Here is a 27,741-nt window from a genome sequence, read left to right as displayed (position 1 = left end):
AGTAGATGGGCCTATGTGTGGATTTCAGAAAAGGATGCTATAAAAGGAGAAAAAAGATTAAAGGAGATAGAAGTTAAAAAAACAAAAACATAACTATCTGCCATTGTCTGTGATCTTTCGTTTGATTTTCAATGTGAAGTCATGAATGGCCTTTGAGCATTAAATATGAGTTTGTGTTATTGTATAGGCTACTTGATTTTGTCATTGTAAATAATTTGTGATCTTAATAGAATAAGTTTTGAAAAATATGAATAAAATTTAAAAATAAGAGAATGTATCACTTTCTCCCAATCTTCATTATATACAGTATACAGTATATGTATGTACTGATTATTTATTTATTTATTGTATTGTTTTCAACTATTTGCCTAGAAGCTATTTTGGGGACAGCTCAAATAAATAAACCTATTTCATGTGTTCATCGCTCATACAATAAAAAGTATTTTAACACATTTTTTACAATAAGCTTGAGGAGCGAAATGCTACTTCAGTAGATGTTAGAGCACAAGATGACTCTTTGAAAACATGCTTCACACGCACAAAAATTACTGAAGTGTTTTAAAGAGCGATTAAAATCGTTTGAACTTACTTTGGCCTATACGTTCTACAAAAATAAAGTGTTTTTGCGTCGATATTCAAGGAGGTTCTATAGAACAGCGATCTTTGTATTTAAGTCTATGTCGATATTAAACAACAGCGCCATCTGCTGGGGAATGGTAGCTAGTGCGTTTCAAAATCATTTGGTAAGGTTTCAATAATCTGAATTTAATTCCTGGAAATTCAGTCCCCAAAAACAAGATTAGTAACGCCAATCTGTAACTGGTTTAACTTTATTAAAACTAGTTTTATTTAACTACATTAATAAAAAAACAGCCACATGGGCTACTAAAAGAAAAGAAACCTGACTGAAATGTTAACATTGAATGTTTATTAAAAGGGTGCTACAGTACACGTAACATTTCTTTGACACAGGGGAMCTTTAAAAAAATATGGCAGTTCAGCAGAAAGTTTTTAAGAACAGAATTTAAAACACAAAAACCCAACTAAGCACCATGGAACTTCATGTGGATTTGATGCATCAAAGGGTAAAGTGACAATTTCTGTTCAGAAAGCCAAAATTCAGTCTTTATTTACTAAATGGTTAATAAAAAGAGTTCTGATTGAATACAAGAAACCTTGTAAAACCATTTTATTTCTAAAATGAAAAACATACTTTTTACAATACTTAATGGGTGTCAACATTGGTCACAAAGTCTGGGATTTTTTTTAAACTACAAGGTGACAAAAACCAGTCATAACCGTGAATATCTGATTTTGTGAACAGTGAAGATTGTCTAACCTGTGAAAACTCTAGAAACTAAATTAACACTTTGCTCAATGAAAAACGCACAGAGCTGAGTAAAATGTTTTATTGTTTTTCTTTAACCAGTGAAACTTATCAGATTCATGTAATGAAACTTGTAAGACAAAAAAAGTATATATATAAAAAAAATGGAACACTAAGCATAGACAAGGTTTTAAATGTAGTAATTATAGCCTGGTCAAAAATAATGCAGAAGGGGGGGGGAGAGAAAAAAAATCTACAAGACAAAAGTTTTTAAAAAAAGAAGGATGCAATTACACAGTCAGAAAAGTGTTGCTTCCTGAACATACAATAGTAAGCCTTTTTTTTGTTGTGTTTTTATAAGAAGTGAAACATTAAAAACATTGGAGACAAAATTTAGGCATTTAAAAAGTAACAATTTGCACCACGACTTTTATTTCGACTGTGATAATCACATCCTGAAAGCACTAAAACATATATGTCAAGATATTTAAAAAAGGTTCATGAATACAGAGACAATACAGTAGAAACTTTCCCCAGTAGCATATCACCCACATCCACTACAGTTTCTCCTCCTACATGATGGATCCCCCTCAGCAGTCTGGGCCATCGTGTTCCAGTGGGACACGGATGGAGAAAAACACACATTACACACACTATAACCGTGTCTGCCATCTTGTTGTCATTGCCGAACATGGTAAAACGGTGAGGGAGTTTTGGTGGAAAAAAAAATGTCTGACTCAAGGTAGTCCCTGCAGTGGAGGTTTGCTCCGGAGGTGATACACTCACGCACTGACGGCATCCTTCTCCTTCTTGTCACCGTCTTCATGCCAGGTGAGACGCTCCTCATAGAAGGCTATGACAATCTGCGGGCACTTATGATTGGCCTCCTTGGCAAGTACGAGATCTGCCTCGTCAGAGTCTTTCCTGTAAGAGAGAGATTGGATRCATTCGTACTAGATCAACACACCAAGTTAAAAGACCTGAATAATTAAAATATACCAATTCAAGAACAAACATACACAGGAGGATATTAGCGTTCGYATCATTAGCTTTACATTTTTTTCTTTTGAAGTTACAAAACAAAACAAAAAAAAAGACAGTTTCTTTTTACATTCCCAATGAATTTACTACGCATTCTAATAAAATATTTATGAAATCTGAGCTGTGTTAAAACCACCCCATCAGCAATGGGACTTTAACGACCACAAGTGATAATGTACTACATGTGTAAAATTAAATMATATGAAATTGCATAAAGTTTTATGATGTGGCTGATTGTTTATATGAYTGGACAGCTATTACTGCTGCTAATAAGTAATTTGCCAGTAGAAATGACACAATAAAGTGRCATTTTAAAAGAGCATTCAATCTTGAAGGCAGTCAGAAAAACAGACTGGCAAAGTTCTCACACAATCCTGAAGGGTAACATCTTAAAAATAAAGAGGGCAATAGTGTCACATCAGAAAAACAATTCTTAATTCACAGAAAACTAGTCAAACCAAGCAAAAAATAAAATAAAATAAATTTAATAAAAATGTCAGCACCTATTACGGTTATCTCCATCATAACAGACACTGTTTTCAAAAGTCCTCTAAAAATGAAAATGGCTCCCAACACCAATCACTATTCTTCAATTTTCAAAAGACAGGGGGTGCTATATTCCTGCAAACTGCAACATTWGGCCAAGAGAGGCCATAAGTTGTTCAGAAAAATTTAAGCCTCAACCATTGTAAGGAAAAAATAAGTAGAAATAAAAAAAAGCTATGGTCCAAATGTCAGTCATGGTGGAGTAAACTAAAATATATTTGCAAATAAAAAATAAGATAAAAAACATCAAAAGTTTACTAAAACTAACTTTGTTTATGCTCACATGCAAACATGGGTGTCTTAAATCAATCTAGTCAAATGGTTTTAATATTAGAGGTAACTGAATGCATTCTAATAGATTAAAAAGTTTTTTTTAAGCTGTGGTACTTAGAATTGTTTTGTTTTTTCTCCTACATTTACCATCATAAAGAAAACTTACCACTTCATGAGGAACATTAAGTCTCCACACGAGTCAGTTGCTCCAATAATCTTCTCTGGTTCAAGGCCCCTCTCRAAGCCACGTGCAACTAAAATTTCATCCTGAAACACAGAAAAAGGCACCTTGAAATTTCAAAAACAGCTGAACACTAATTTAAAAAAAGTGGCAACATAGGATGCATGTTTTGCCATGAAATTATTTAATATTCATTTGTTAGTTCACAGGCACACCTTTATAGGCATTCAGACTGCTGTAATGTCACTGCTGCCAAGTGAACAGAGAGAAAAAAAAGTTTAAAACTTTTTTTCTTTTTCAAAGCATAAGATTCCCCACTATAACTTTCCCCCCTCACTTTCAAGATCAGCAACAATCCAGATTTGCAGAAAGAGGTTGTTAAAGAGGGTTTAAATGTAGATAAGGCAACAAAACAGCAAGACAAAAACTCAATGCATACCATTCCCAGGCCAAGTATACAATCAAGTCTATTTAGTGATGTAGATAAGCAGCTTTTATACAATCTTAAAACGAGACAACAAATGCTAATAACCAATTAAACTAAAWTTACACTATACACWGCAAATGTATACTTTTATGACAATCTAAATTTTAATTTTACCAATGACTACTTAGAATGCAATAAAGCTGGTTAAATATTTGATCAGTTGAACAGACTCACTGGCCCACATGCTCACACCTGGTTTAGATGACAGTGATAATAGAAGGGAAAGTTTCGAGTGAGGAAAGWAGTTTATTGCAATGGAAGGTTGTTATAATATTTGACAATAACTTTGCAAGTTTTTCTAATAACATGCCGCCCACATTTAAACTGAGTCGTTGACCTAAGAAATTTAATCAAGGGGGAAGGAGCTACTTCTGACTTGCAAATGTAACACGCACACACACACACAAAAAAAACAACAACAAAAAAACACACAGGTGATCAGTACCAATGGATGTTTGCACTACAAACATAGCCGCGATCCACTTTACCTCTTTCTTCTTCTTGGACTTACTAGCACCCTCCTCTTCATCCTCCTCCTCCTCCTCCTCTTCTGAAACCCTCTTCTTTGAGCTGCTGGAATCTTTGGAGCGTCCAGAGGAGCTTGTGCTTGTTTTGCTGCCCCCACTGCTAGGTGTGGCAGCAGCACTGCTGCCCTTTTTGTACGTCTTCATGAACTCTGAAATAAGTTCAGGGCAGTCCAGATTCTTCTCTGGCTCCCATGTGTTGTGCTTGCTGGAAGGGATGATGGAACAAGTCAGTGCAAATTGNTCTATAAAATAAAGTTATTTTAGTACCCTTGACGTGATTCTTACTAATAAAATGTTTTCTGAGATTTAAGAGTGCAGCTTCCAAACTTACTCTGAGTATCCTTTCCACTTCAGGTAGAACTCGACCCTGCCTTTCACCACCCTCCTGTCCAGCACCTTCTCCACAACATATTCTTCCTCATCAGATGAGGACTCTTCTTCGCGAGACTTTTTGCCCATTGCAAAGTTAGGTGCTTCACAAAAATCAGGTTACAGCAACAGGCCGATAGCTGCACTTCCCTGTTCGAGAGCAAAATACAAAAAGGACATTGTTAAAAACACTGGTTCCAGACTGCTCACTAATATGCATTAAAACAGTGCACGCAAACGCAATTTCTTCTAAACAAATCGAAGTTCGGAGCATTCGCAAGCTGCACATCTGCGGGACTAAAGAGTAAAACTTCACAACGTGGTTGGACGTGTATCTGTAAAGGCAAAGAGGCTGCACCGTCGCTGATAGTCTGCAACAGGCTCAACATTCATTGCAAACACAAATATTATAAAAGGCATAATGGTTTGTTATCCCTCGAAGCTGATTTTAAAAAGCATTTTCTCAAACTGCTTTAACATAAAGCGCACATGACGCGAACACCGAAATGATGAAAACGATGCTGTCGTGAGCTAACACAAACTTGCTAACAGATAGCTTAGAAGCTAATGCGTGACTTGAACGAGCCGCTAAAACATCAAATTACAAATCTTATTCGGCGACACCATAAGTCACAATTATAAGCAACCAATCACTTACCCTACTGTCGTACAAAACAGCGGATTTAGGCGTAAACCGCCGCGAAATGCTTGGTCTATTGTGAATCAGCAGCGAGGCCGAAGCAGAGGCTGCTTTAGCATGTAGCMTGTAACAGATAAAGGGGGCTGTGCGCAAAAAGCGCGCGTTAAAAGGCGCACAATGAACGTACCGCCCCTCCACAGCTGATAACCTCCATGTTTGTTYCGAAAACCTGACCTGTGATTTTATTTTCTATGGATAAGATGTAGAGCACGATTTGTATTTAAAATGGGCATAATTGGCACGAATCATAAATAAAGCGTGAAGAAATTAGGGAGTAAAAAGCAMGGACATAGACCCTATAACACCCTTGCCAAAAAGTACAAACGAATCAGAAATCGTGCAAATACATGTATAATCGTTATACGTGTTTAGACTTGTATGCTGTTTAGCTACAATCAGTATTTTACTTTTTGTGGTCTGCCTTTTATTTGCTTTATTATTATGCAACCAGTCAAACAATCAATATTTGAAATTTCAACTAAAGTCTAAAMACAAGTGAACATACACAAGAAAATAAACAAATGCACTGCCTACAAGTCTTAAATTCATCATTTGGCGAGGGTTTTCTTTTTCTAAAATTCATTGGAATAGTATTAATCTCACAGGTATTGACGCCATAACTAGTTATTTTTTGTGTGTAACACGACAGCACACATGCCGTCTGGTGATTGGTCGTTCGTTATGACTGACAGGAGCTTAAACTAATCAAAAAATAATTCAACGCTGACGACAGTGCAGCGCGAAATATTGACCAATTGCTGGATGAGAAGGGCGTATCCTTTTCTACTTATTGACCCGCAGAGAGCCATACTGTCTGGTCTGGCGCAGATAGTTGTTCACAGATCGGCGTTCAAGGTTCTTCAAGGATAAAGCGTCGAGATGTCGAAGGACGTAAGTATTGTATGTGTACCGTTTGTTTATTCCACACATCTGATATTTCGGCGATGCAAAGGTTTACATTTAAGTGTATTTTTCTCGGTTCTACGCAAACCGCGTGCTTCGCCTTCGGCTGCAGCAGTAGCTTTCCGACATTGTGAAGCCGCCATTTTGAGATGGTTCGGCTTTGGCCTTTTGTTAAAACGGCCAGCGTTTTACGGCGCTTAAGCATTTTTCCAAACTTTGGTAACAAACTATCGCATACTGTATGTTCTAACAAATATAARCATATGTAAGCGTCGGTGAAAATTAGTGTTCTGCGCAATCTGACTAGTCCGCAAAAGTTAATGGCGGCGACGACTGCCTCCTCCACCCTTGACTGAATTTTTTTTTTCTTTTGCTGTACGACGCAGAATGAGATTAGTTAAATGTTGTTTGAATTCTGGATGCATTGTTATGGACTATGATTAATATTATAAGATATTGTTATAAATGACTGTTTTTAAAGCTGCGCTAATGTAAACGTGCTCGTTTATAGGTACCACGTGAGCCGGAGCAGCTCCGTAAGCTTTTCATCGGAGGCCTGAGCTTCGAGACAACAGACGAAAGCCTGCGTGCTCATTTTGAACAATGGGGTGGTCTAACAGATTGCGTGGTGAGTGTGATACTTGGATATGATTTAGCAAATATTAATTTTTTATCATAATTTTGGATTTGCCGAAATTTTTTTTATTATTAACATTTCTGTTTTTAGGTTATGAGGGATCCCAACAGCAAGCGATCCAGGGGTTTTGGCTTTGTGACATATTCATCAGTACAAGAAGTTGATGCTGCCATGTCTGCCCGTCCTCATAAGGTGGATGGGAGAGTGGTGGAGCCCAAAAGAGCCGTTTCTAGAGAGGTATGTTGTATAATACCTTTCAGTGTTGAGTRCACATGGCCTGTGAGTAGAAAGCTTGTTTCTCTTGTACTAATCACTCATTTATTTACTGTTTATTTTAATGTTAGGACTCAAACCGCCCCGGTGCTCACATAACCGTGAAGAAGATTTTTGTTGGGGGCATCAAAGAAGATACAGAAGAATCTCACTTGAGGGATTACTTCCAGCAATTTGGTAAAATTGAGGTCATTGACATCATGACGGATCGTAACACTGGAAAGAAGAGGGGCTTTGCTTTTGTCACGTTTGATGACCATGATGCTGTCGATAGGATTGTCAGTAAGTGTGGGTCTGTTTTTATTTTTTTATTTTTAACCTATTGCATGTTAACATGAGCAGTGTGTAAATGCTCTACTTAAATCCCCCTTTGCCCTCTAATAATCTTGTAGTCCAGAAATACCACACGATCAACTCTCACAACTGTGAAGTGAGAAAGGCACTCACCAAACAGGAAATGCAAAGTGTAGGAATGGGAATGAGAGGAAGCAGGAGCAGTGGGGGAAGGCCATATGATTACGACAGAGGCTTTAATCAAGGTAAGACTTTTGCTGTTAACGTTGTTTGTTAATGTGTTATGGTTATTTATGCCTTTTTTTTTTAAAATCAGGTGGAAGAGGTGGAGGAGGGGGAGGAGGACGATACGGAGATGGTCCCTATAATTGCAATAATGGTGGTGATGGTGGTGGTAAGTAAATAGTTTTTACTTTCCTTTGGTATCTTTTTAGTAGTCTTACGTTTTAAGGTGGCATTTATATTTCAGGTTATGGAGGTGGTCCTGGTGGTCCTGGTGGCTACAACCAAGGCRGCAACCGTGGTTATAACCAGGGTTACAATCAGGGCGGTGGTGGAGGAGGAGGCGGCGGCGGCGGCTATGGAGGAAATGGTTACGACAGCAATGGTTATGGTGGTAAGGATTCTGCAGTTTACCAAAACAGGTTTATTTGTTCTCGCACTTTCGAAGCATTCAGTTCTCAATTTTTAATTTTATTCCCTCAAGGCAACTGCGGTGGTGGTGGAGGCGGCGGTGGCAACAACTATAACAACATGGGCCATTACGACTCCCAGGCTTCTAACTTTGGTCCAATGAAGAATAACTTCGGTGGTGGTGGCGGAGGCGGCAGCGGTGGTGGCAGGAACTTTGGTGGTAAGCGTTGAGACAAAGACAGCTGAATAATGTTTGCTGTTTGAAGGATGTAGCTGACATTTGTTTGTTTCCTTCAGGTGGCTACGGAGGAGGCTCAAACAATCCTGGTAGTTATGGCCGTCCAGGACGATTTTAGGAGGTAAACATTGATTGGTGTTCCTCTGATAAATCAGTTTGCTATTCTAGGGAATCACTGAGTACAGATAACTTTAAAGAAATTCACTCTGGATGTCAGGACTTACAAAAAAGTCAGTGCACAGTTAACGATGTTGTCCCATATTGTTCAACAGGACTGATTACTTAGGAGAGGAGAGGAAAACAAGGAGAGGAGAGCAAGCGAAGTGACAGGGCAGCTGCTCAGCCAAACAGTTGTGGCAGTTTACAGCTGCTACAAGAAGAGATGTACAGTAGATAAATCATGGAGGGCCTTGATTTAAATTTTTGTCTTTTTGTTCTTTCTTTCATAACATGTTTCTGGATTGCAAGCATTCCAATGAGGGTTTTATGTTTTTATCTTTTTGAGTCTGGTTCTTATTTGTAACTGCATCAAATTAATCTGAAATAAACAACCTTTCAGTTTTTTAAAAACCTTGTTAGACTCTAGTGATTTGGGTGAGGGAGGGTATATTGTTAGATTCTGACCTGTTTTTAAACATGAAGTAACAAGAAATACCCAAGAAAAGAGAAGGCGGGAAAGGGCTCATTTCCCAGGCACTACAATACTTGAGGAGGGCGAGTGCAAATGCTACCATCACAAAGAACTCATCACTTGGTTCAGACGCTACAAAGATCATCTGGAAGATGCTAGCTTACATGCAAAATCTGAGGCTAGCCATGGAGGCAAGCTGAGGGAAGCCATGGAGGCAAGCTGAGGGAGAGAAGTAGCAATACCATCGCCAGGATCATTGAAGCAGGGGAGAGTGAGAACAGAGGCCTGAGGCTAGCAAACAGCTACCAAAAGGCTAAAATGCTGTCTGTAGGTAAGACCAGACTTCTCAACTACTGATAGTAAATCTTTTGTGTTGTAGCTGGTAGTGAAGATGCTAAGCCAGTAACTATGTAAATGTTAAGTTTGTACTTAGACGTGTTGGTAAAATTGGCCTCTAATTGTGCAGAGGTTGAACTGTTGCATGCAGTAAATAAAAATACCTACCGTACTTTTAATAACTACTGTTGTAGTTATGTTATGTTTCTGCTTTACAGATGACTTGACTCCACGTGAGCTCCAAAATCTGACTTCTTTTAAGTGGTGATGGCTCAGACAGGTACAAAAAAGGTCACATCACATTTTCACCATGTTTTATTTAACCTAATACTTGTTTCTTTCTCGCCCACAGGTTAATGGGACATCTTTTTATATGCTGAAGCATATCTATTTTTACACAAAGGCTGCAGTGCAGTAATTTTATACTTTTATAAATAAAGTATTTTAAATAAAAAGTTGGTCTCACTCAATTGTAACAGCAAGTTCATTTGCAAGTTTAAAAACTAGGGTTAAGCCATAACCAGATAACCTGAAAGGTGTAGGTTGGTGCGAGAAAATTTGTGTATAGTTTAAATTTGCTTATTCAAAGTAAAAATTGAAGGAAAAAACACAGCTTTTTATTAAGTTCTGTTTAAAGCCTAAATGTAAAATCGAGCCCAAAAAAAAATCCAGTTTTGTTTTTGCTTCACTTAGCTAAATCCAAAATATATAAAAGGTGGTTTTAATATAGCGATACTGTCTGGAAGTAATGGAAGTCGGCAAAAGAATAAGAATTTATAGTGGCCAATTTTGTTAATGGTATGAATGACTTCCTCTAAGTCTCAGTTTCTAAAGTGTGAAGTGAAAATGTGATGCTCCATGATGAGTTCTGCCCATGATTTACAGTTCCACAAGAAAGTAACAAATTGTGCATAAATGAGATGAAGCTCGTCTTTGCTTTAATCAAACCAAAAAGTAATGTATTTATTTTCAATTTTCCATTTTTTTTTTTTTAAATACAGTTTTCAATCTGAAAAACCACCCAAATTATATATTTTTTTATTTTAAAATGGAGGGGGGGCCTGAATGAACCATACATGGATTGCACAAATGAGCAGTACAGTTTCTGGAGTACTTTCAGAATTGATCACTCTTTTCCATAGAATGAGGTACCAGRTAAACTCTTCCGTCCGGTGTTTGCTGTAGCGAATACTCGTCCGTGGAGTAAGGCTGTCCATCTTCGTCTCTTAGGTGAGAAAATACTTCCTTGTAAAGTTCTGAAAGGCGGCATTTGATAAAAGCCAAGCTGCGCTGGAACTCATGCCGTTCCTGAACCAGGTGGTCTCTTTGGACCTGTAGGTGGTTTAGTTCACGTTCAAGGTGAATTATACTCTCCAGCTTTCTCTTCCTGCAGTTTTGGGCTGCCACTTTGTTTTTCCCTCTCCGTCTAATATCCCTAACCAGTGCAAGTTGATTATCTGTTAAAGTGTACTGCGTCAGCAGCTCGTTGAAGTCATCCACGGGCAGATTGATGATCTTTTCCATAGGGAAGGGGATCTTCAACGATAGGGCCCTCCGCTCATCCCTGCTCAGTGGAGCCCGAGTTGAAAGGCCTAATTGTGGTTTGGAGAACATGTTGCGCTGGGAGCTCCCTCTGCTGGCCATTTCATTGTACAAGGGAGGAACTGCAAGACCTGGCTGTTTCGCTGACCTGGGGGTCGTGCCACACGGTTGTGCGAGCGATAAACTAGACTGAGGTGAATAATGAGATGAATGTCCACCTGAGTGTAAATATAAGTGAGCTTTGCTCTGRTAGTCCATTGGGTAATTGGTGTGAGAGTCCATTGGGTAATTGATGTGAGGCCTTCTGTTGTGCTCTGCCATTTTGTCTGGTTCACAATCCCTGTATGTTGTGCCCATGTCCATGTTGTGGTAACCTGGTGCACCTCCTATAGGGTTGTCAGGGGAAGCCAATGGTGGACTGGATCCCAGTGAGAGACCAGAGTCTGACTCCATGTCATCGGCTGAGCGAATGGGTGCACTTTGTCCGACTGTAGTCCATGGCATGTGCTGGCCTAAACCCTGAGAGAGGCAGGCGTTCGGTCTCCTGTGCCCCAGACTGGTACCYGACATGTTTATGAGGGATGACTGAGTGTGAGAGGAGATGGGGAACATTCTTTGTTCCACCTGGGACTCTGAGTTTCCATATGTCACTTCTGTGTTGCTGCCCAKTCGATGACAGGCGGGCATCTCTTCAGAGTAACATCCTTCATAAGTGTTTGCAGCGCTCAGCTCACAAGCAGCAGGAAGRGGTTCAGGGTGAGACTGAACCATCTCATACTCTCCAGCAGGGGCCATCAGCTGCATGTTTTGGAACTGGGTTGATTCGTAGGAGCCATCGCTCTGGACTCCAAACTCCTGTAACAAAAAGACCCCATGACTGACAAGACAGTAATTATGTTATCACTAACAGCTGAAAAATAATTAAAATAGATCTGCGTTAATTCAGTTAATATGTAAAACTTTGTTTTTCTCACTTTTAATTTGTTTCTACTTCAGCCTGCAGCTGGTTACATTTTGAAATAGTATTTATTGGTTAATTGATTTTTAATGCAAATGTGTATTATTATATTCTGCAAAGAAAATACTGCCAATAAGGAATAAATAAAAAATATGCAGCTAATTTCTCCTCTTCGCTTAGTTGTATTTTATTTAGTTCATTTCTGGAAATGCCGTTTCTCAAAGTTCATAGATCTGCTGGTTTCTCCCCCCAACAATAATTGYTGTTTTCATTGACATTGTCAACTAAACAACTGCAGCCTAACATTTGGACCCAAACTAAACTACGCAGCCATAAATGCTGCTCTAAGTCTAAACATTGTGTGAGTGTAGCCTCCAGAGCCATTTTTTTACTTCATCTGTCACCAGTGACAGTTTTCTGCTTGATGAGTGGAACCTAGTTTCACAAAATGTAATATTAAAAACACATTGCAAAAGTACTTTTGAATGTGACGCAGCTTCCCTTTTACTCAGAAGGCATCAGAATCTTTCCTTGTCTTTGTCTAACTGGAGACTTTCTTTCAGCTAAACCGTTTTTTAAAAAAAATAAAAACAATGAAATACAAGTCACATTAGAAAGTGTTACCTAWTAAAACGTCTGATGATACAAATTTTAGTTCTTCAGTGTTGTTGATATATGTTTATTTTCCATCGTATGCCGCTTTTAAATTTAGGTACTCTTTTCTGGGTTTGAATGGGTGCTGGAAATCTAAATTCTAATGTATTTTTTATGTTTCAATGTCTGCTTTAGATTATATATATAGATTTTGTAATAAAAATAAGCTTAACATGTTGTAATCATACTTTAGCCAGTTTTACTTTACTTAATTCAACTTGAGTTATGCAAACATGAAAAAGGCTTATGAAGCATTCTAAAGTGGATGAAATGTAAAATTTTTCTGTTTACTGTTTAGTGAGCTATTAAATCTTTTCAAGCTTAAAAATGGCACGATTACCAGTTATGTTGCATGTGACGATGTCTGAAAGGTTATCAAAAGAAGCAAAAGAAAAAAACTGCAAAATGCCAATCGGCGACACTGAATCACATTTGACAAAAGATGTGTAAAGTTTTAGTTTTTGATCACATAAAAACATTTTTCGTATTGTTATCTGCCAGTAGAACAAATTGCAACATCTTCTATATTATTTGTTTTTTAAACAAGGATCTCAGAAAAGTTGATTCAGTAGATTTACCTGCAGCTCAGTGATGGCCATCAGCTCCTGCCACGCTGCATCCATCTCTGCTTCCTGTGGAGCTCCATGAGGCCTGACTCCAGGAAAGTTAGCCTGGACGGACACTCCACACAGCCTGCCAGGAGTCGCCACTACCTTGGAGTGGAAAAACAAAGTAATTTCAAACAATAAAATCAGAAGAAGAAAAAAAATTGACATTTTAGATGTGTRCCTCACGGACCTACCTCACAGGTTCTCCTCAGAGGGAGAACAAAGTTGGCTGTTGAACACATTCAGAAGAGGAGTTTGCTTCAAAAGGTCAGCCTGATGGAGACACAACTACCTGTTACTCTAACACACCTGTATGCAACACACACTTGGAAAAAGTGTTAGGATACCTTTGTGCGCATCTCGTTAAAAAAAAGGGAATATCTTTCTTTTAAGTTGTYGGTGCTAAATAAGTGTCTGTTGCAAAAGCTTTTTTGGAGCTCAGCAAAGGTTCACTTCAGTTGAGTTGACTCCTCCCATCAGCTGTTCCAGGGTGCAGCTATGCCAAGCCCTGATAAGACAATCTGCGGGAAAACAGCGTGCTCTAAAAGACACACTGAGGACAGATGACTGTTTGGGAAATTTTGCCTCTTGTGCACAGAATAAATGCTGGTAATTTACCTCAACCAGACAGCTCGGAGGTCTGATCCTATTTAGCATGTTCTTTACAGTTATTTATTTATTATTATTATTAATATTTTGTAAAAGTATAGTTATAAATGAAATTAGTGGACACTTCTGATCTTGATATTGTAAAATTACAGGTTGAACTCCTTTTAACAGCCAGCAACAGGTTCAAGTTTACACATGGTACCTTTTGAGAGGGCCTAAAGCTAATCTTGATTAGAAATATGAAAACATTTTTGTAAAATTATTATTTCAGTTAGGTTTACTACTTCATAAGTTATCTGCTTGTTGTTTAAAATCAGGCAATTAAACATTCTATAATTATGTTTMTTCCTAATCAAATATGTCACTTCTAGTGTTATTTCAATTATTCATGACTTTATTTGCTCATTATTTTTACCTGACTAAAGCCACAAAATAAAAAATAAGAAGTTATGATTTGAATTTCTACCATCAACAATTAAATCAATGAAATTTAAAAAACTACAAAAAAGCATTTTAGGTATAAAATATATGTTTTTTCAGTAATACGAATTACAAATCCATGTGTCTGGTAATAGTGTGGCTATTTTTCTTAGTTATTTTTGATTTTATTGATTCTGATTACAAAGACTGAGTTACAAAAGTTACCGTTATTTTAAAGTCTGTTCCATCTGCCTTACAAAAATTCTAAGTCAAATCTCATTGTTAATCAGTACAAATTATATTCAGAGCATTTTAACCACTTCATTTAGAAAAAATTAMAGCGATGAAGTTTCCAAGAATAAACTACTCATTGTAAATTTTAGTTAAAATCGCAAATTTTACAAACTGTGTAAAAAAACAAAAAGAAGAGACATAATTAAACCTACCTGAGTAACATCATCATCATCTTCAAGTGTTGATGAGGAGAATAAAACAAATGTAAAGCAAAGTCCTGGCAGTGGAAAACAAAAAGCAACAAAAATATACTCAAAGTTGTCGCAACAGATCGGAGGAGGTTTAACACATGAGGCCTTCTGATCTGTCTCCTATTCAGCTACAGGTCTCTTACTGTAAGACTCAACATTCAGCCACCAGAATAAATGGGATGGCCCTGTGCAGACATGCAACCTTCCTGTAAAGGACCCACACCAACCTTTTTTTCTTCTTCTTTCTTCTTTGCACTAATAGCAAACTTGCACCCCAACCTCCAAATTTCCCTTTTGCCCTCACGACAGACCACAAACCAACAGTCTGGCATGAACCACAGCAATCATCCTGTCAGTCCACAGCAAAGGTCCATGTGCAGATCCTTTAAAAAGTAAAGGCTCTTCATTTTCAAACATACATCTGAAAAAACAGAATAAAYATCTAAACCAGCCACAAACAGCTTTTCCGAGCCAAACTGAACAAGAACAATGTCCTTTTCAAGTCCTTCAAAYGAAAAGGTATGAGGAGTGTGATGGAGCACCTGGACTGGGAGCTAGTTTAGCAGTGAGGGCCCTGCTGGAAGCTCAGAGGCAGGATTGAGACTTGGTTTAGCGGAGATGGAATGTGCACCCTCCGACAGGTAAGAAAGACTACATTGTTCCTCAATCTGGCAGAGCAACCACCAAAGTGAGATAGAGGAGCAGGGGGAAGAATGAAGGGGAGCGTGTCTTACATAGCAAGTGACCATTAAAATCCCCCACCAAAAAATCCCCCTATTGCCCTGAACCGAAGTATTTTGAAAAGTTACCTCGCAAATTTTTTTTGATTTGTTAAACTGGGCAAATGTGCCATACATGTATTTAAAAAGACCATGTTTATTTCTTACTGCTTACATGCTTGCAACAAGCAATAATTTAATAATAATAACTTTGAAAAAAATTGTAGCAAACAAAACATACAACACATTTGAATCCACACTATTGTAAAATACAGAAATGTTYCCTTTTATTAACTGTTAATGAATGACTTTGCTTAAAAAGATGCATTTGTTATTCACTCCAAAAGCTGAGATCTTGTATTAAGTTAGAATATCCTTTTAAAAAGAGCTAAACAAAATTATTACGCTTTTCAGATTACTTATAAAATATTTTTTTCTGTAAGTGAACTAAGTTAAATAGTTAAAGAAAAGTTGTGTAATATAACTTACAATAACTCTTGATAAGGTAATGAGAAATTAATTCCAGGTGAGGCAAAGAATATAGTAGATTGCTGTCATTTTAAACTAACTCTGAATTTTCAACAATTTTGTTGTGGTATTTTAAAGAACTTTGCATTACAATGCAATTTTACTTCCCATTGTTATTTATGAAGAAATAAGTGTTTTATTTATTTATTTATTTATTTATTTATTTGTTGTTGTGAGTGCTAGCTTCAAATGAAAATGTATTTTTTTCTGCCAAAAATATTCAGGTAATGTGTAATTGATGGTGACGTGAAAGTTTATTAAATGGTATTTGCATGAATCCATATTAGCTCAATCACAATAGTTGGCACATCATTGGGTCAGAATCTTTTTTTCAAACTGGGGTCATTCAAAGAGCTATCCACAGCAGGTAAAACAAATATTGTTYGTCATCWTCCCACAGAACCCCACTTCAAATATCTGAACTCCTTTTAATTTCAGGTTTTCGTGGATGCTTACATCAACACTGGAAAACATTCATGAACACAGAAAGTGTGACAATAAGGACATGTTTTGTGCTAAATATTGACCAGATTGAAATAAAAATGTACAGTTCTAATGGTAAACTCAAAGTTGTCCAAATGGGACATCATTTTTGCAGTGAGACACAAATCACAATGCTTTACTGTCATTGTTTTCACATGGAAAAAGTAGGTGGCTGACAATGTCAAGAAAGGTGAACGTCTACCAGGAATTAAAAAAAAAAAAAAAGGGACTTCCCGGCTTGAGTTCCTAGCACCCAGCCCCTGACTCAACCAATGCCACAACGTGCCAAAGAGCAGCCTGTTATTACTGCGACCACAGTGGTTTTCAAATCTGGACACAGTTCCCAGGTCAACGCCCACATTCCCAGTTTGTGTTTGTTTGCTTCAATTAGTCTTTGACATCTCTGCCTTTTTCCAGCCTGCCTGAAGCTCACAGGCCTGCTGGAGTTTAGTTCTCGTGCTCCTCGGGGCTGCAAACAAGCTGACATCAAAAACCGAGCAAACATGTCGGTCATTAACTGCCTGCAGTTAACTCTCTCAGGCTTAAACTCTCCTAATGACCACAGACTTTCATACAGGTTTGAATCTGACCCAAGACCTTAGCTAAAACAATGTTTTTCTCRTTCATGAAGGAGACTTTTCCATTGCATTTAATAAGAATGACAGATTGTGGTATGTCAGGTTTTAGCATTAAGAAAAAAAAAATTTCATCAAACACGAGTGAGAAAAATAGCCCACTAGAATAAGCTTATTCAAAGGGTTGTTGTGTCAGAAAGGGATTTTTTAAATACATTTTTTTTGAGTCACCTTCTGGGAATTGACTTTTTWAAAATTAAATTCCAGTCACATTTTATTCTGACATAGTGGAAACGAGTTATTACTCTGTTTTGAACACATAACCACGTCATTTTAAAGAAAGATGTAGCAGTTATTGTTTTACATGACCTAAGTCCATCTAAAATCCCAGAGCATCAAAAAACTAGAGATAAATGGGATTCGCAAACAACATTTTTATTGTTTCTTCAAGCATCGTGCCGTGTTTGTCATGATGGTCACACGTTACATTGATCTGGAGGTGAGAAAATGAGGAACCTGAACATGCAGCATCATTCTAATGAATGTTTCACTATAGGACCTGCCCTTATCTCAAGATGTCCAGATTATGATAAAGTTTTGAAACTGTAGATTGCATAGCTGGATTTGAATTTTTTTTTCTTTTGTTATTGTCTCACATTTGTCCAATCMGGTTGATTTTGTAATACACATTGATAGAATAACCATTGTATTAGAAGAAAACATTTAATGTGAAAATGATACAAAAATACAGTAATTTTTTTAATTACCTAACACTTAATGTTTTGTCGTAGTGTGTGTGCATGTGTGGCCCATGTGCTTTTGGCACGCAAAGGCTGCGAGGGAAGGCAGGGAAAGGAGGATGTTGGTTGGCGGAAGCTCTGCTTAATACTGATAAAAAGAGCCCTTGGTTCCAAGGAAGGGAACTGGTAACTGCTGTGGTTGCTGCTGCAATAAGCTGCAGACAGGGTAACAGATCATACTTTGACACTTCAGTTTAGRTTATTATTTAAATTATCTATGTTTCATGAATGAGAACATGAAATCTAAAGGCTAAAATCTTGAWCTGTTTTCTCACCTTTGACAATCTTCTTACAGTTTCAGATTAGGTGCGTATACTATACCTCTTTAGAACAAATCCTTGTGTTTCTGTATGATTATAAATTTCTTACAGCATCCAGCRGAGTAAAATAACATTAGTGTGTTAGTTGATTCATTGTTCAACTCATCATCCACTCTATGAGTCATCGTTAAGCTTAAATTTATGTCCAAAAGATGAGTTGATGTGACGTGAGGATCTTTTCAGCTTGAGCGCGTTCTGAGCTGCATACAGTTTCCTCCCCTGTAAGAGCAGTTTTGAAATTGTACACTGTGAATTGTGTAAACTTACTGTAGTATTGCAACACTTCATGGTTCTACCGCAATTCGTTTTTAAATGCGTGTTGAATAGGTTTGTATCTCTTCATTATACTTCCTCTACAGATAAATAATTTTGGTATTTTCTTTCCAACATCTTTTTTTGAAACTCAAGACCAAAAGTGTCTAACGGTAAGGCCCCGCCGTGAAGTAATTCATAGACTGAGATAGAGGGAAATCCCCACCAGTCTGCTTTTCCAAAAGTTTCCCAGAAGTGGGAAGTAAGATAATTGGAGGTGGTTAAATGTGGGAGGATCCTGAAAAAAAAAGATGCTGATGAGCACTACTAAAACAGACTGTAAATGGGGTGATTTTTGGTTTGATGTTCTCCAAACATTGTGTATATCACGGAACTTTAACTAACATGTTGAAGAAATTTAAACCCAATGTTTTCGTTTGCCCATGTTCTTGGGCAGATACAAGCATCAATTAAAAAATTGATAGGATATTTAAAACTTTAAAAACAGGCGTACTGTCTGAAAAAAGAGTTAGTGTCAGCAGTCAACATATTACAGTTACAGAAGTTTGTGCAGGACATTTTAAGTGTAGATGAGGTTGATTAAAAACTGAATTCTTAAAAAAATTGTACCACACATATAGGCTATTTTGTAATCTTGCATTAGTTCAGAACCTTGTTTTATTTTAAAATTGAATGTTGCTCTTTCAATTTAGACATACATTACAAAGAAAAAATAGCAAACAACACCACACATTTAAAATAACTAAATAAAAACGAGAAAGTACAAGCAATTACTCTATATTTGAACAATTGACCACATGCTGCATTATTCAATTACGTACTTTTTAATGTAATAATACAGAATTTTGCTGAAGAACAACAGAGTTTAAAAAATGACATTTATGAATAGAAAATCGGCCTGAACAGTGATTCTCAATTGAAGACAAACTCTTCACAAAGTTTCTGACAGAATAATTTTACTTCAAATCTAATMCTGTAAAAATAAAATACGAAGTGTTACACTCCTCAAAATAATATTTTCCTTTTTAAAGAAGATGCCAACAYAGAAGCATATTTACTTATGCAATAAACTTGTTGCTGGCGTTTCAAACATCAATGTCTTTGTTCTCGTATGAGTTTTACTTGCCTGCCGTGAAGTGATCTTTACTCTTTACGTACGACGTAAGGCGCTGCGTCATACGTCGTCACCCAATAGGAAAGAGCRTTGACTGAAGGCTAGTGTTAGCCGGGTAGCTGGTCTGCGAACAAGATAGAAGATGGATTCTCCTATCCTGGTAAAATAAAAAATAAAAAAAACATTTATCTATTCGTGACAGACTAAGGCTGTTGAAGGACAAAACTAGTTCTCATGCTTACATCTTAAAATGTACTTTTTGTATAAACTTATAGGAAATATGGGTGTTTTTCTTCGCTAGCTGAAGCTAACTAGATGTTGGCTAATCAGTTAGCATCGGTAAAGTGTGTCCGTGTTTGTTGCTGATGTGGAAGTGTCATGTCTTCTTTATAAAATTTACACACAGTTTCAACTTTCGTGTTCTTTTTTTTATAACCGGGATTATTGGAGCTGTTTTATTTAATTTATTTTTTGCGCCCTCATTTTAAATAGTTTAGGGCCTACACGTCCTGATAAGAGTTTTATCGCGTTGATTTCGCCATAAGCTTTAAATTGTTTTAAAATGTATTGCATACTATATACTTTATTGTTGTCTATACAGGAACCGTCCTTATACACTGTCAAAGCTGTTCTGATTCTCGACAACGATGGAGACAGGCTGTATGCCAAGGTAAGAGTTCTCTACTCGTTACCTTTATTTGCCTTTCCTGTTGCTGAAACTAATAACGGAGTTCCTTAATTAAATATAGACTACATTTAACTATTACTTTTAGTAATATTAATGCTATCTTCATGTAAGGTTACTATGTAAATATTATTATACAGCTATAAATTATGAGGTTATATCAGCAAAAACACACGTTTCTGTAATATTAAGTACATGGGCTCTATATACAGTGACAACGTTGAAAGCCTTAATGAAAAGGCAGCAAAATACATAAAACCACATACAAAAATAGTTACTGTTATAAAAGTTGAGCTACTCTATATACTCTTTGTTTTTATGCTATCTAATAAAAATTTTTTAATTGGTGATGTGTGTTTTACTTTATACTTTAATGTTCATAATTGAGGATTAAAATAATCAGTAATGATTTCTCTTGAGTAACAAGTGCAAACCTCTATAATATGATTTGAAAAAAAAAAAAAAAAAAACTAAATATGCCCACAACATCTTATGTTTGCCAAATGCACACCGAGCATCTGCCGTTTTTGCTGAGTTGCTTTTTTATTGTTTTAAGTTGTTTACAAAAAAAGCTAAAAACCTTTGTTGTCTTTTGCTGCACTATTATAAAATGTGCTGTATTAACAATAATATGAATCAATTAAATTTTAAGGTATCCAGCCTCATGTACATTTGTGATGAAGTCCAGTTATCATTATCGTTATTAGTAATTATATGTGTGCAAATTTTATTTAACTTCAGTGTAAACTAAACCGTCCTTTGAATTGAATATGAGTCATATTTGTATTTTATACTCTGTTTAAAATATACTTTATCTAAATTGTGAGCAGATTGGCTTTTTGCTGCAGAGCTGATGGGGAAGTCAGAATGTGTTAAGACAGTTGTTGTAGTTTCCTTTGAGTTATTGATTAAAAGTTCAAACTAATAATTCTTTGATTTATTCATTTTTTTTGCCCCAACAGTATTATGATGACACATACCCTACAGTGAAGGAGCAGAAGGCGTTTGAGAAGAATATATTCAACAAAACWCATAGGACAGACAGTAAGTAATGATCTTCATATTACAGATTATTTATTGGAGCAGTTTATATCTAATTGTTTGTTTATTTTTGAACATCTTTTTAGGTGAGATTGCRTTACTGGAAGGCCTGACAGTTGTCTACAAGAGCAATATAGATCTGTTCTTTTACGTGATTGGAAGTTCACATGAGAATGAGGTAAATGATTAGAAAGTTATTTTAAGATTTTGCAATGAGTCTTTCTGAAATAAAAGTTAAAACATAAATGCTTAATAATTAGCAGAGTCTCTCAAACAGTAAATGCAGTATTCTACWCTTACAGTCTGTAGTTCTCCTTTCTAGAGTAACGCATGTCGGACTCTTTGAATTTTAGCCGGTAAAACAGCAAAGTCTGCGTTGGTATTTCTTCTGCTGTTCATTCTAAAATGCTGAAAATGTAATTTATTACATTTGTGTCCCTTAAAAAGTCTTATTTTACATTCTTTAGCTTGTTTTGTTATATACAGTTTGTTGATTTTGTTATTAAAACAATAATTGTTCAAATGTTTTGGCCTAATATGAAAAGTAAATAATAAGAAAATTCAAATTACCATTACAATTTTAAAATGGTAACAAATATATAATATGTGTATTATACTGTGTCTGTACTTTAGAAAATTATGCTTTGTGGCAAATGTCATTTTTAACTTAGACTGTTGTAAACCCATATAGGTTGTAAACAAAAAAAATAACTGACCTTTGAGTTCTGAATAAAACGTTGGATAGTAAAAAAAAGTAATTAAAATGACTAAACAAAGTCAGTGCAATATTTTAAATTTACTGGGTTTTTATTTCACAGCTTATGCTAATGGCTGTTCTGAACTGCCTTTTTGATTCCCTCAGTCAGATGTTGAGGTATGTTTTGGCGGCAAATTTCAACCTTAAATAGAAAAAAAAAATACATGAGAGAAAATGAATCCTGAGATTTGACCTTTTCTTTTTTTACAGGAAAAATGTTGAGAGGAGAGCCTTGTTGGAGAATATGGAGGGACTCTTCTTGGCTGTGGATGAGATAGTGGATGGAGGGTAAGTTCAAATTAGGCTCCATCAAACTTCTCTTGCTGAGCTGTCTTTTGCTTAAAAAATGCCAGTCTTATTGCAGTCTTTCCATTCTATTTGCTAATTGTCTACGGGACCTTTTGTGCCACCTATAGGGTGATCTTAGAGAGTGACCCTCAGCAAGTTGTTCATAGAGTGGCACTCAGAGTAAGTCATCAGTCCTCCCACAAATATTCAGTAAAGATTAAAGATAATTGCGGGAGCTGTAAATACAATATGCTTTATTTTGTAGGGTGATGATGTACCTTTGACAGAACAAACAGTCACCCAGGTGAGTAAAGCATGTCGAGCTTGATCCTCTGTCAACYATAAAGTGTAAAACGTCCATTAGTTTATTGACTGTTGAAACTTACTTTAAAAACAAAAAATACTTGGTTGCGTCATTTTCCTCTTTTACTTTGTCACTCGCTTTCAGGCTGTCAAATTTTAGGCTCTTTTATATGCACAATGGTGTGCGTGATTACTATTACTTGGTGGTGAGGGGGTAGGTAGCCAACAGTAGTCTCTATCTTTCAGTTTCTACACAGGCCTGTCTGTGTGTGTGAGTGAGAGAGAGAGCTCCTCATGATTAATGTTGTCATTTAAGAGGTCTGAAAGTGCCTACTGCCTTTCCTCCCATGACCATGATTAATGTCTGTGTCCAGTCTTCATGCTTTATGGTTATGATTTGGCTTTCACTCAGCAAATTAAGATGATTAATTAGGCCTCGCATATTTATCTTCCTTAATAAGACTTGGTCTTTTTTTTGTTGAGAATTAGAGCAACTAATTTTAACTTTTGAAATTTCTACTTTAAGACTCATGCCACTTGCTTTTTAATTGAGCTCAGTATGAGGTTCAGTACTGTGCAAGAAATAAAAAAGGGACTAGAAATTTTTAGTGCTTTGCTGCATGTGATATTGATCAATAAAGTTGTCTAATCTTTCTGAAAATCTTCCAAAGTTTTCTTTAGACTTTGTTTTTTCACTTTTTTTATTTGTTCAATTCCTTGTCCTTGTACCTGACCATGACAGAATATTAGCAGGTGTGTGTTTACAATGAGGCAAGACAAGCGAAGCACAAAAGATGTCATATTAAAAGTAATGTCCACAGCAGACAAACAATAATTGAAAGTCATGTCCTTAAGAAGCAGGTTCATCAAAGACCTGACACAAAACCTGAACAATATATCACAGCCTTCAGTTGATCATTTAGACTTTTCAGCTAGACCGTTGGGAATCAACAATAMTTTTTGTTCAAACTATCAGTGTTATTTTTCCTAGATTTTATCAAAAAACTGGTCAAATTTGTCTGACAGGCTGTTGGTAACAAAAACACTCAAAGGTCCAATTTAAAACAGGTTCTTTGCTAAATTGTCTGGTATGTGTCAACACAACACTAGTTATCCTTTGAATTTAAAATTAAATCAGGGCTTTAAAAAATGGAAAAACAGCCAAAGTTCAAAGAAAACTTTGATAGACCTTCAGAAAACCTGAACTATTTGTTAAGACCACTTTAAATTTTTAAGTAAGCAAATATGACTCTTTAGAAGCGAACAATTTAAATGAGGAATGACTCCAGACTTGAACACAGTACTGTATACTTCAACCCTTATTTAAATGCAGTCAAAGTTTCTCCAGTGATCTTCCCTAAACAAAGCTATTTCTTCTCACAGGTACTTCAGTCTGCCAAAGAACAGATCAAGTGGTCTCTTCTTCGATAGTCACCTTTGTGCCAGCTTCCCAGTGAGCCACTGTTCAGAACAGACCCCACGGCACTGATCCTCAACCTCCTCCAACTTCCACTACAGTCGATGCTGTGAGAAGTACCAATAACTGATCCAGTCACAGTTCAGGACTTCTGCTTTACAAAGTTTGATTTTTCCATATTTTTTATCTGCTCAGTCTCACATTGAATGGTTAAAATGAGGATAACATTTGTACATTCCACCAATGGATTGCCTTGTTTTGTTTTGTTGATTTTTCTTTTAAGAAGCTGGATTTTTATTAAAACTATGTGTAACACCATCACAACCTCTGACATCATTCCATGTATCTCCAGTAACAAGGAGTATAATCTTTTGAACAGCATGCTGTCATCTTCTCCTGATTACTGTAAAATAAATAAAGCCACTTTGAATTTTCATGCATATTGTTATTACGAATTGTGCAACCAGTATTATATTCATTGGTAAATATTAGCATATGTTTTTAATTTCTTATCTTTATTTAGTAAGTGAGCATCTGTGATGTGTGGAAGCTTTTAAAATCTTGTTTCCTCACTTGAAATCTGACTTGTTTGCCTTTTGCCAAAGACCTCATTGAGACTGATGTTAAAGTGTAAAGGCTCCACCTGCTGGTGAAATTAGGAGAGTGCAGGATTTGAGAGGAGATTATACAGAGTTATGCAGCTATTCTAGATAAGTTTAACAGGATTCTGAGTTCCGTGACATGAAGAATAATCTTTAGCTAAAACCATTTCTGTCTTTTTAAATGAGAACCTCTGAGCATTGTGGATGTCATGCTTCATGTATCCCAACTGTCAGCACAGCTGCTTCACACAATATAAATGAGGGATATTCTTCAGGGAAGAATGGATTTAGAAATAGGCACTACATCTATTTGGTCCTTAATGTATGTGACAATATTATAAATGCTCTATCTGCACTTTGTCAGCTATCATATGCTCACATTCTGATAACTATTCCTTTCTTTTATTGGAGATTTATACTGGCTCTGCAACAAACACGTTTAACCATGAACCGTTTCAGTTCACATCCTCTTGGCTTGCTCTTAAGAACTCATTTTCTTTTGTTTGTGCTTAGTAAAAAAAAAATATATATATATATATATATATATAAACTTGAGTTTAAAAGATAACTTCTTTTAATATGCAAACATTTTAAGTAAAAAAAAATGTGATGGAAATTAAAAATGAAATTTAAATGTTCATTTTGAAAACCTGTATGGAAGGAGAGCTAAACATGTTAAAACTATGCTTTTTAAATGCACATGATTTTAAAATAACTTTTCATTTTATCGTCTGTTTTGTCTACATTATTTTGGATTACCATTCTGTATTTCTTTAATAAGCAATTACTCTTTTTGACATGTCGTGACATGCCTGGAGTTAAAAGGAGCTTAGCTACTTAAAACCCCAACCTGTAATATCTGAGACACGTCATTCCCCTCCTCCCCTCAGTGTCTCATCCCTACAGCCAGATAATTTGGCTTAAGACATCAAAATGACAATAAATAAATAAAAAGATAAAGTGAATCATTTTGATGCAGAGATGTCTATAGTCTGGGGGAGTTTGCTGAGAGAATCACCAACAGTAGTGCTGGAAAGCAAAGAGCAAATAGGAACGTTTYACTGATCATTTGCTTCATTTAATATATTATTCACCATCTCCAGGCAAATAAGTTAAATTTGTGTTGAAAATGTGATTTGCCAATCTGTACATGTAGCCTTTAATTAGCTGCAAGCAGTGTAAACTGAGTCACATGAATAAATGCATTATTTAGTTGAAAAGAAGGCTGCTGACAATACCTTTAAAACAATGCATGTTTCTGCTTGGACACATGAATATATGGGTCAAAATTTTTAAATTATACTGATAAGTCTGGTCAAACTGTTATTAGCATTGACCTGTGGTTTTTATTGTTTTGCTTTAAATCCTCTTGGTTCTTGCACATGGATTGAATGAAGGCTCAGGCGATGCTACTGGTGTTTCTCTGGACAAAAAGCAATGAGAACCAGGAGCTAATTATTATAAATGGACTCCCATTACTGCACCCGTTTACTGTTCTTGCACCAGTTTTCTGCTATAATGAGGGTAGCTCACGTCCCGGTGTGAGGTTTCAGTCAAAGGGGAAGGGGGGATGAAGGTTAAAAAGGACAGGGGCTACAGCTGAAAAGCTGTAAACGTAATTAGATGAAATCTCAGCGAGTGCACAGTAGGTAAGAGGGAAAGGGTTAAAACTGAATCCCACCCAAGATGCCTGTCTGGACAGTCACTTTTCATCTAGACAGCCCTGCAGCACAATCGGCAGCTCGGTGACTTGCTGTCATCGTGTAATTACTGTTGCACCATCATAAAAAGCAGCCAGGTAATTTATATTAATTAAACAAAATGAGTGTGATAGTTAGAAACGCCACGGCTTGACATACTGTACATAACACGCAGTAAAATTGTCAGAGACGTGTGCGTTAGAGCCCTGTAATTGATCAATACATACAGCCAAAGAGTTGCTCTCCTTCCATTGTGTGTGTGTGTGTAAGAGAGAAAGAGAGGGGGGGACATTGTGAATTAGTCAATAAATTCTCATCATCTGTATGCTTACAGAGTCTTTATGTCATCGTCATTGGGCTTCAGAGCCCATTCAATAACTTGTCCAGCTAAACAGACCCAACACAAGAGACACACAATGACAGCACAGTTTTATGCCACAGTTGCCTGTTAAACAAAGAGCAAGGCCTATTAATAAGCCATTTTCATGGAAACAAGACAACTGTACCTGCATTTCAACTCGATGCAAAGTTTACAAATAGTCTTTTCATCTGATACATTAAAGAAAAATATTTAAAAGATGGACTGAAAGGGGACATATCATGTATAAATACACTATTTTAGCGGTTAAATTCATTTTGTTGAGTACTTGAAGTCTYTAGGAGTGCAGAAAATTTAAATTTAGTTTCTGCCGGTGCTGTCTAGATATCTTTATTATGTTTGGGTTATATTTTTTAACCCTTTCATTTTTTTTCTGTGGTGTTTCCTGAACAATTATGTCACAGTTTTTGTGACAAATTTTCTAAATACAGTGATTCTGTCGTCTTCACTCTCATGGCTCTGGGTCAGACTCTCGCTCCAACATGTAAGGCTGGATGGACAAGTTGTTGACATCTTTCGATTAATTTGTAAGTAAAAAGTTTCTGTGTTGCTTTATAGTCGTAAACCCCTCTATCAAACTGGGATGGAGTGGACCGGTCTGGAAGCTGGAGGGGGCAGGGCATGAAGCAAATATTTTGAATTTAAAGAGACAGTGTCAGTTGATCTGAGACACACCTCAGAAAAGGGGTGAAAGAGGTGCTTGTGGAGTTACAATAAGGAGGAATTCAGACCAAAGCATTTCAGTTCACTTGTAGACCTCAAATGAATGATTTAAATGTGAAAAAGAAGGAATTTAAAACATGATGTCTCCTTTAAGTTACAGCGGGTAAAATAAGTATTGAACTAGTCACCATTTTTCTCAGTAAATATATTACTAGAGGTGCTAATGACATGAAATTTTCACCAGTTGTCGGTAACAATCACATACAAAGAAATCAGACCATAAATGTCCAGAAATGAAGTTACTTGTAATAATGTGGAATGGCACAGGGAAAAAGTATTGAACACATGATGAAAGGGAGGTGTAAAAAGGCATGGAAAGCCAAGAAACCAGCTGAACTCTCTCAGTAATTAGAAAGCAAGCC

General features: G+C 36.6%; 4 protein-coding genes across 8 annotated transcripts; 2 read left to right on the top strand and 2 right to left on the bottom strand.

The window, feature by feature from the left end:
• Positions 1 to 1,172: 1,172 nt before the first annotated feature.
• Positions 1,173 to 5,514, bottom strand: cbx5 (chromobox homolog 5 (HP1 alpha homolog, Drosophila)). The gene is made up of 5 exons (XM_014018377.1): positions 5,410 to 5,514; positions 4,714 to 4,901; positions 4,344 to 4,587; positions 3,354 to 3,454; positions 1,173 to 2,251 (listed from the first exon to the last, which is right to left on the bottom strand). Exons 2-5 carry the CDS (start codon positions 4,839 to 4,841, stop codon positions 2,110 to 2,112), a joined length of 615 nt encoding a protein of 204 aa, XP_013873831.1. The 5' UTR covers positions 4,842 to 4,901; positions 5,410 to 5,514; the 3' UTR covers positions 1,173 to 2,109.
• A 722-nt stretch (positions 5,515 to 6,236) lies between these two features.
• On the top strand, positions 6,237 to 9,861 carry hnrnpa1b (heterogeneous nuclear ribonucleoprotein A1b). 5 transcript variants are annotated; one of them, XM_014018365.1, is made up of 12 exons: positions 6,237 to 6,342; positions 6,866 to 6,982; positions 7,082 to 7,228; positions 7,336 to 7,546; positions 7,657 to 7,803; positions 7,875 to 7,952; positions 8,028 to 8,174; positions 8,265 to 8,411; positions 8,489 to 8,550; positions 8,702 to 9,391; positions 9,615 to 9,676; positions 9,749 to 9,851. In XM_014018365.1, exons 1-9 carry the CDS (start codon positions 6,331 to 6,333, stop codon positions 8,545 to 8,547), a joined length of 1,065 nt encoding a protein of 354 aa, XP_013873819.1. In that variant the 5' UTR covers positions 6,237 to 6,330; the 3' UTR covers positions 8,548 to 8,550; positions 8,702 to 9,391; positions 9,615 to 9,676; positions 9,749 to 9,851. The 5 variants fall into 5 exon arrangements, with proteins under 5 accessions (XP_013873819.1, XP_013873811.1, XP_013873785.1 ...); XM_014018357.1 differs by having other exon boundaries at positions 7,336 to 7,552; XM_014018331.1 differs by having other exon boundaries at positions 6,245 to 6,351; positions 7,336 to 7,552.
• A 556-nt stretch (positions 9,862 to 10,417) lies between these two features.
• Positions 10,418 to 13,802, bottom strand: nfe2 (nuclear factor, erythroid 2). The gene is made up of 4 exons (XM_014018320.1): positions 13,506 to 13,802; positions 13,353 to 13,431; positions 13,129 to 13,263; positions 10,418 to 11,793 (listed from the first exon to the last, which is right to left on the bottom strand). Exons 2-4 carry the CDS (start codon positions 13,398 to 13,400, stop codon positions 10,513 to 10,515), a joined length of 1,464 nt encoding a protein of 487 aa, XP_013873774.1. The 5' UTR covers positions 13,401 to 13,431; positions 13,506 to 13,802; the 3' UTR covers positions 10,418 to 10,512.
• A 5,735-nt stretch (positions 13,803 to 19,537) lies between these two features.
• On the top strand, positions 19,538 to 24,409 carry copz1 (COPI coat complex subunit zeta 1). Its single transcript, XM_014018306.1, has 9 exons — positions 19,538 to 19,644; positions 20,086 to 20,154; positions 21,132 to 21,213; positions 21,297 to 21,388; positions 22,029 to 22,084; positions 22,178 to 22,255; positions 22,384 to 22,435; positions 22,521 to 22,559; positions 23,942 to 24,409. The coding sequence occupies exons 1-9, from the start codon at positions 19,627 to 19,629 to the stop codon at positions 23,987 to 23,989; spliced, it is 534 nt and encodes a 177-aa protein (XP_013873760.1). The 5' UTR covers positions 19,538 to 19,626; the 3' UTR covers positions 23,990 to 24,409.
• The last annotated feature ends 3,332 nt before the right edge of the window (positions 24,410 to 27,741 follow it).

Source organism: Austrofundulus limnaeus, unplaced genomic scaffold (assembly GCF_001266775.1).
Source record: "Austrofundulus limnaeus strain Quisiro unplaced genomic scaffold, Austrofundulus_limnaeus-1.0 Scaffold3, whole genome shotgun sequence".
NCBI lineage: Eukaryota > Metazoa > Chordata > Actinopteri > Cyprinodontiformes > Rivulidae > Austrofundulus > Austrofundulus limnaeus.
Note: the sequence above shows the minus strand (reverse complement) of the source record. Positions and strands in the feature narration are given on the sequence as shown.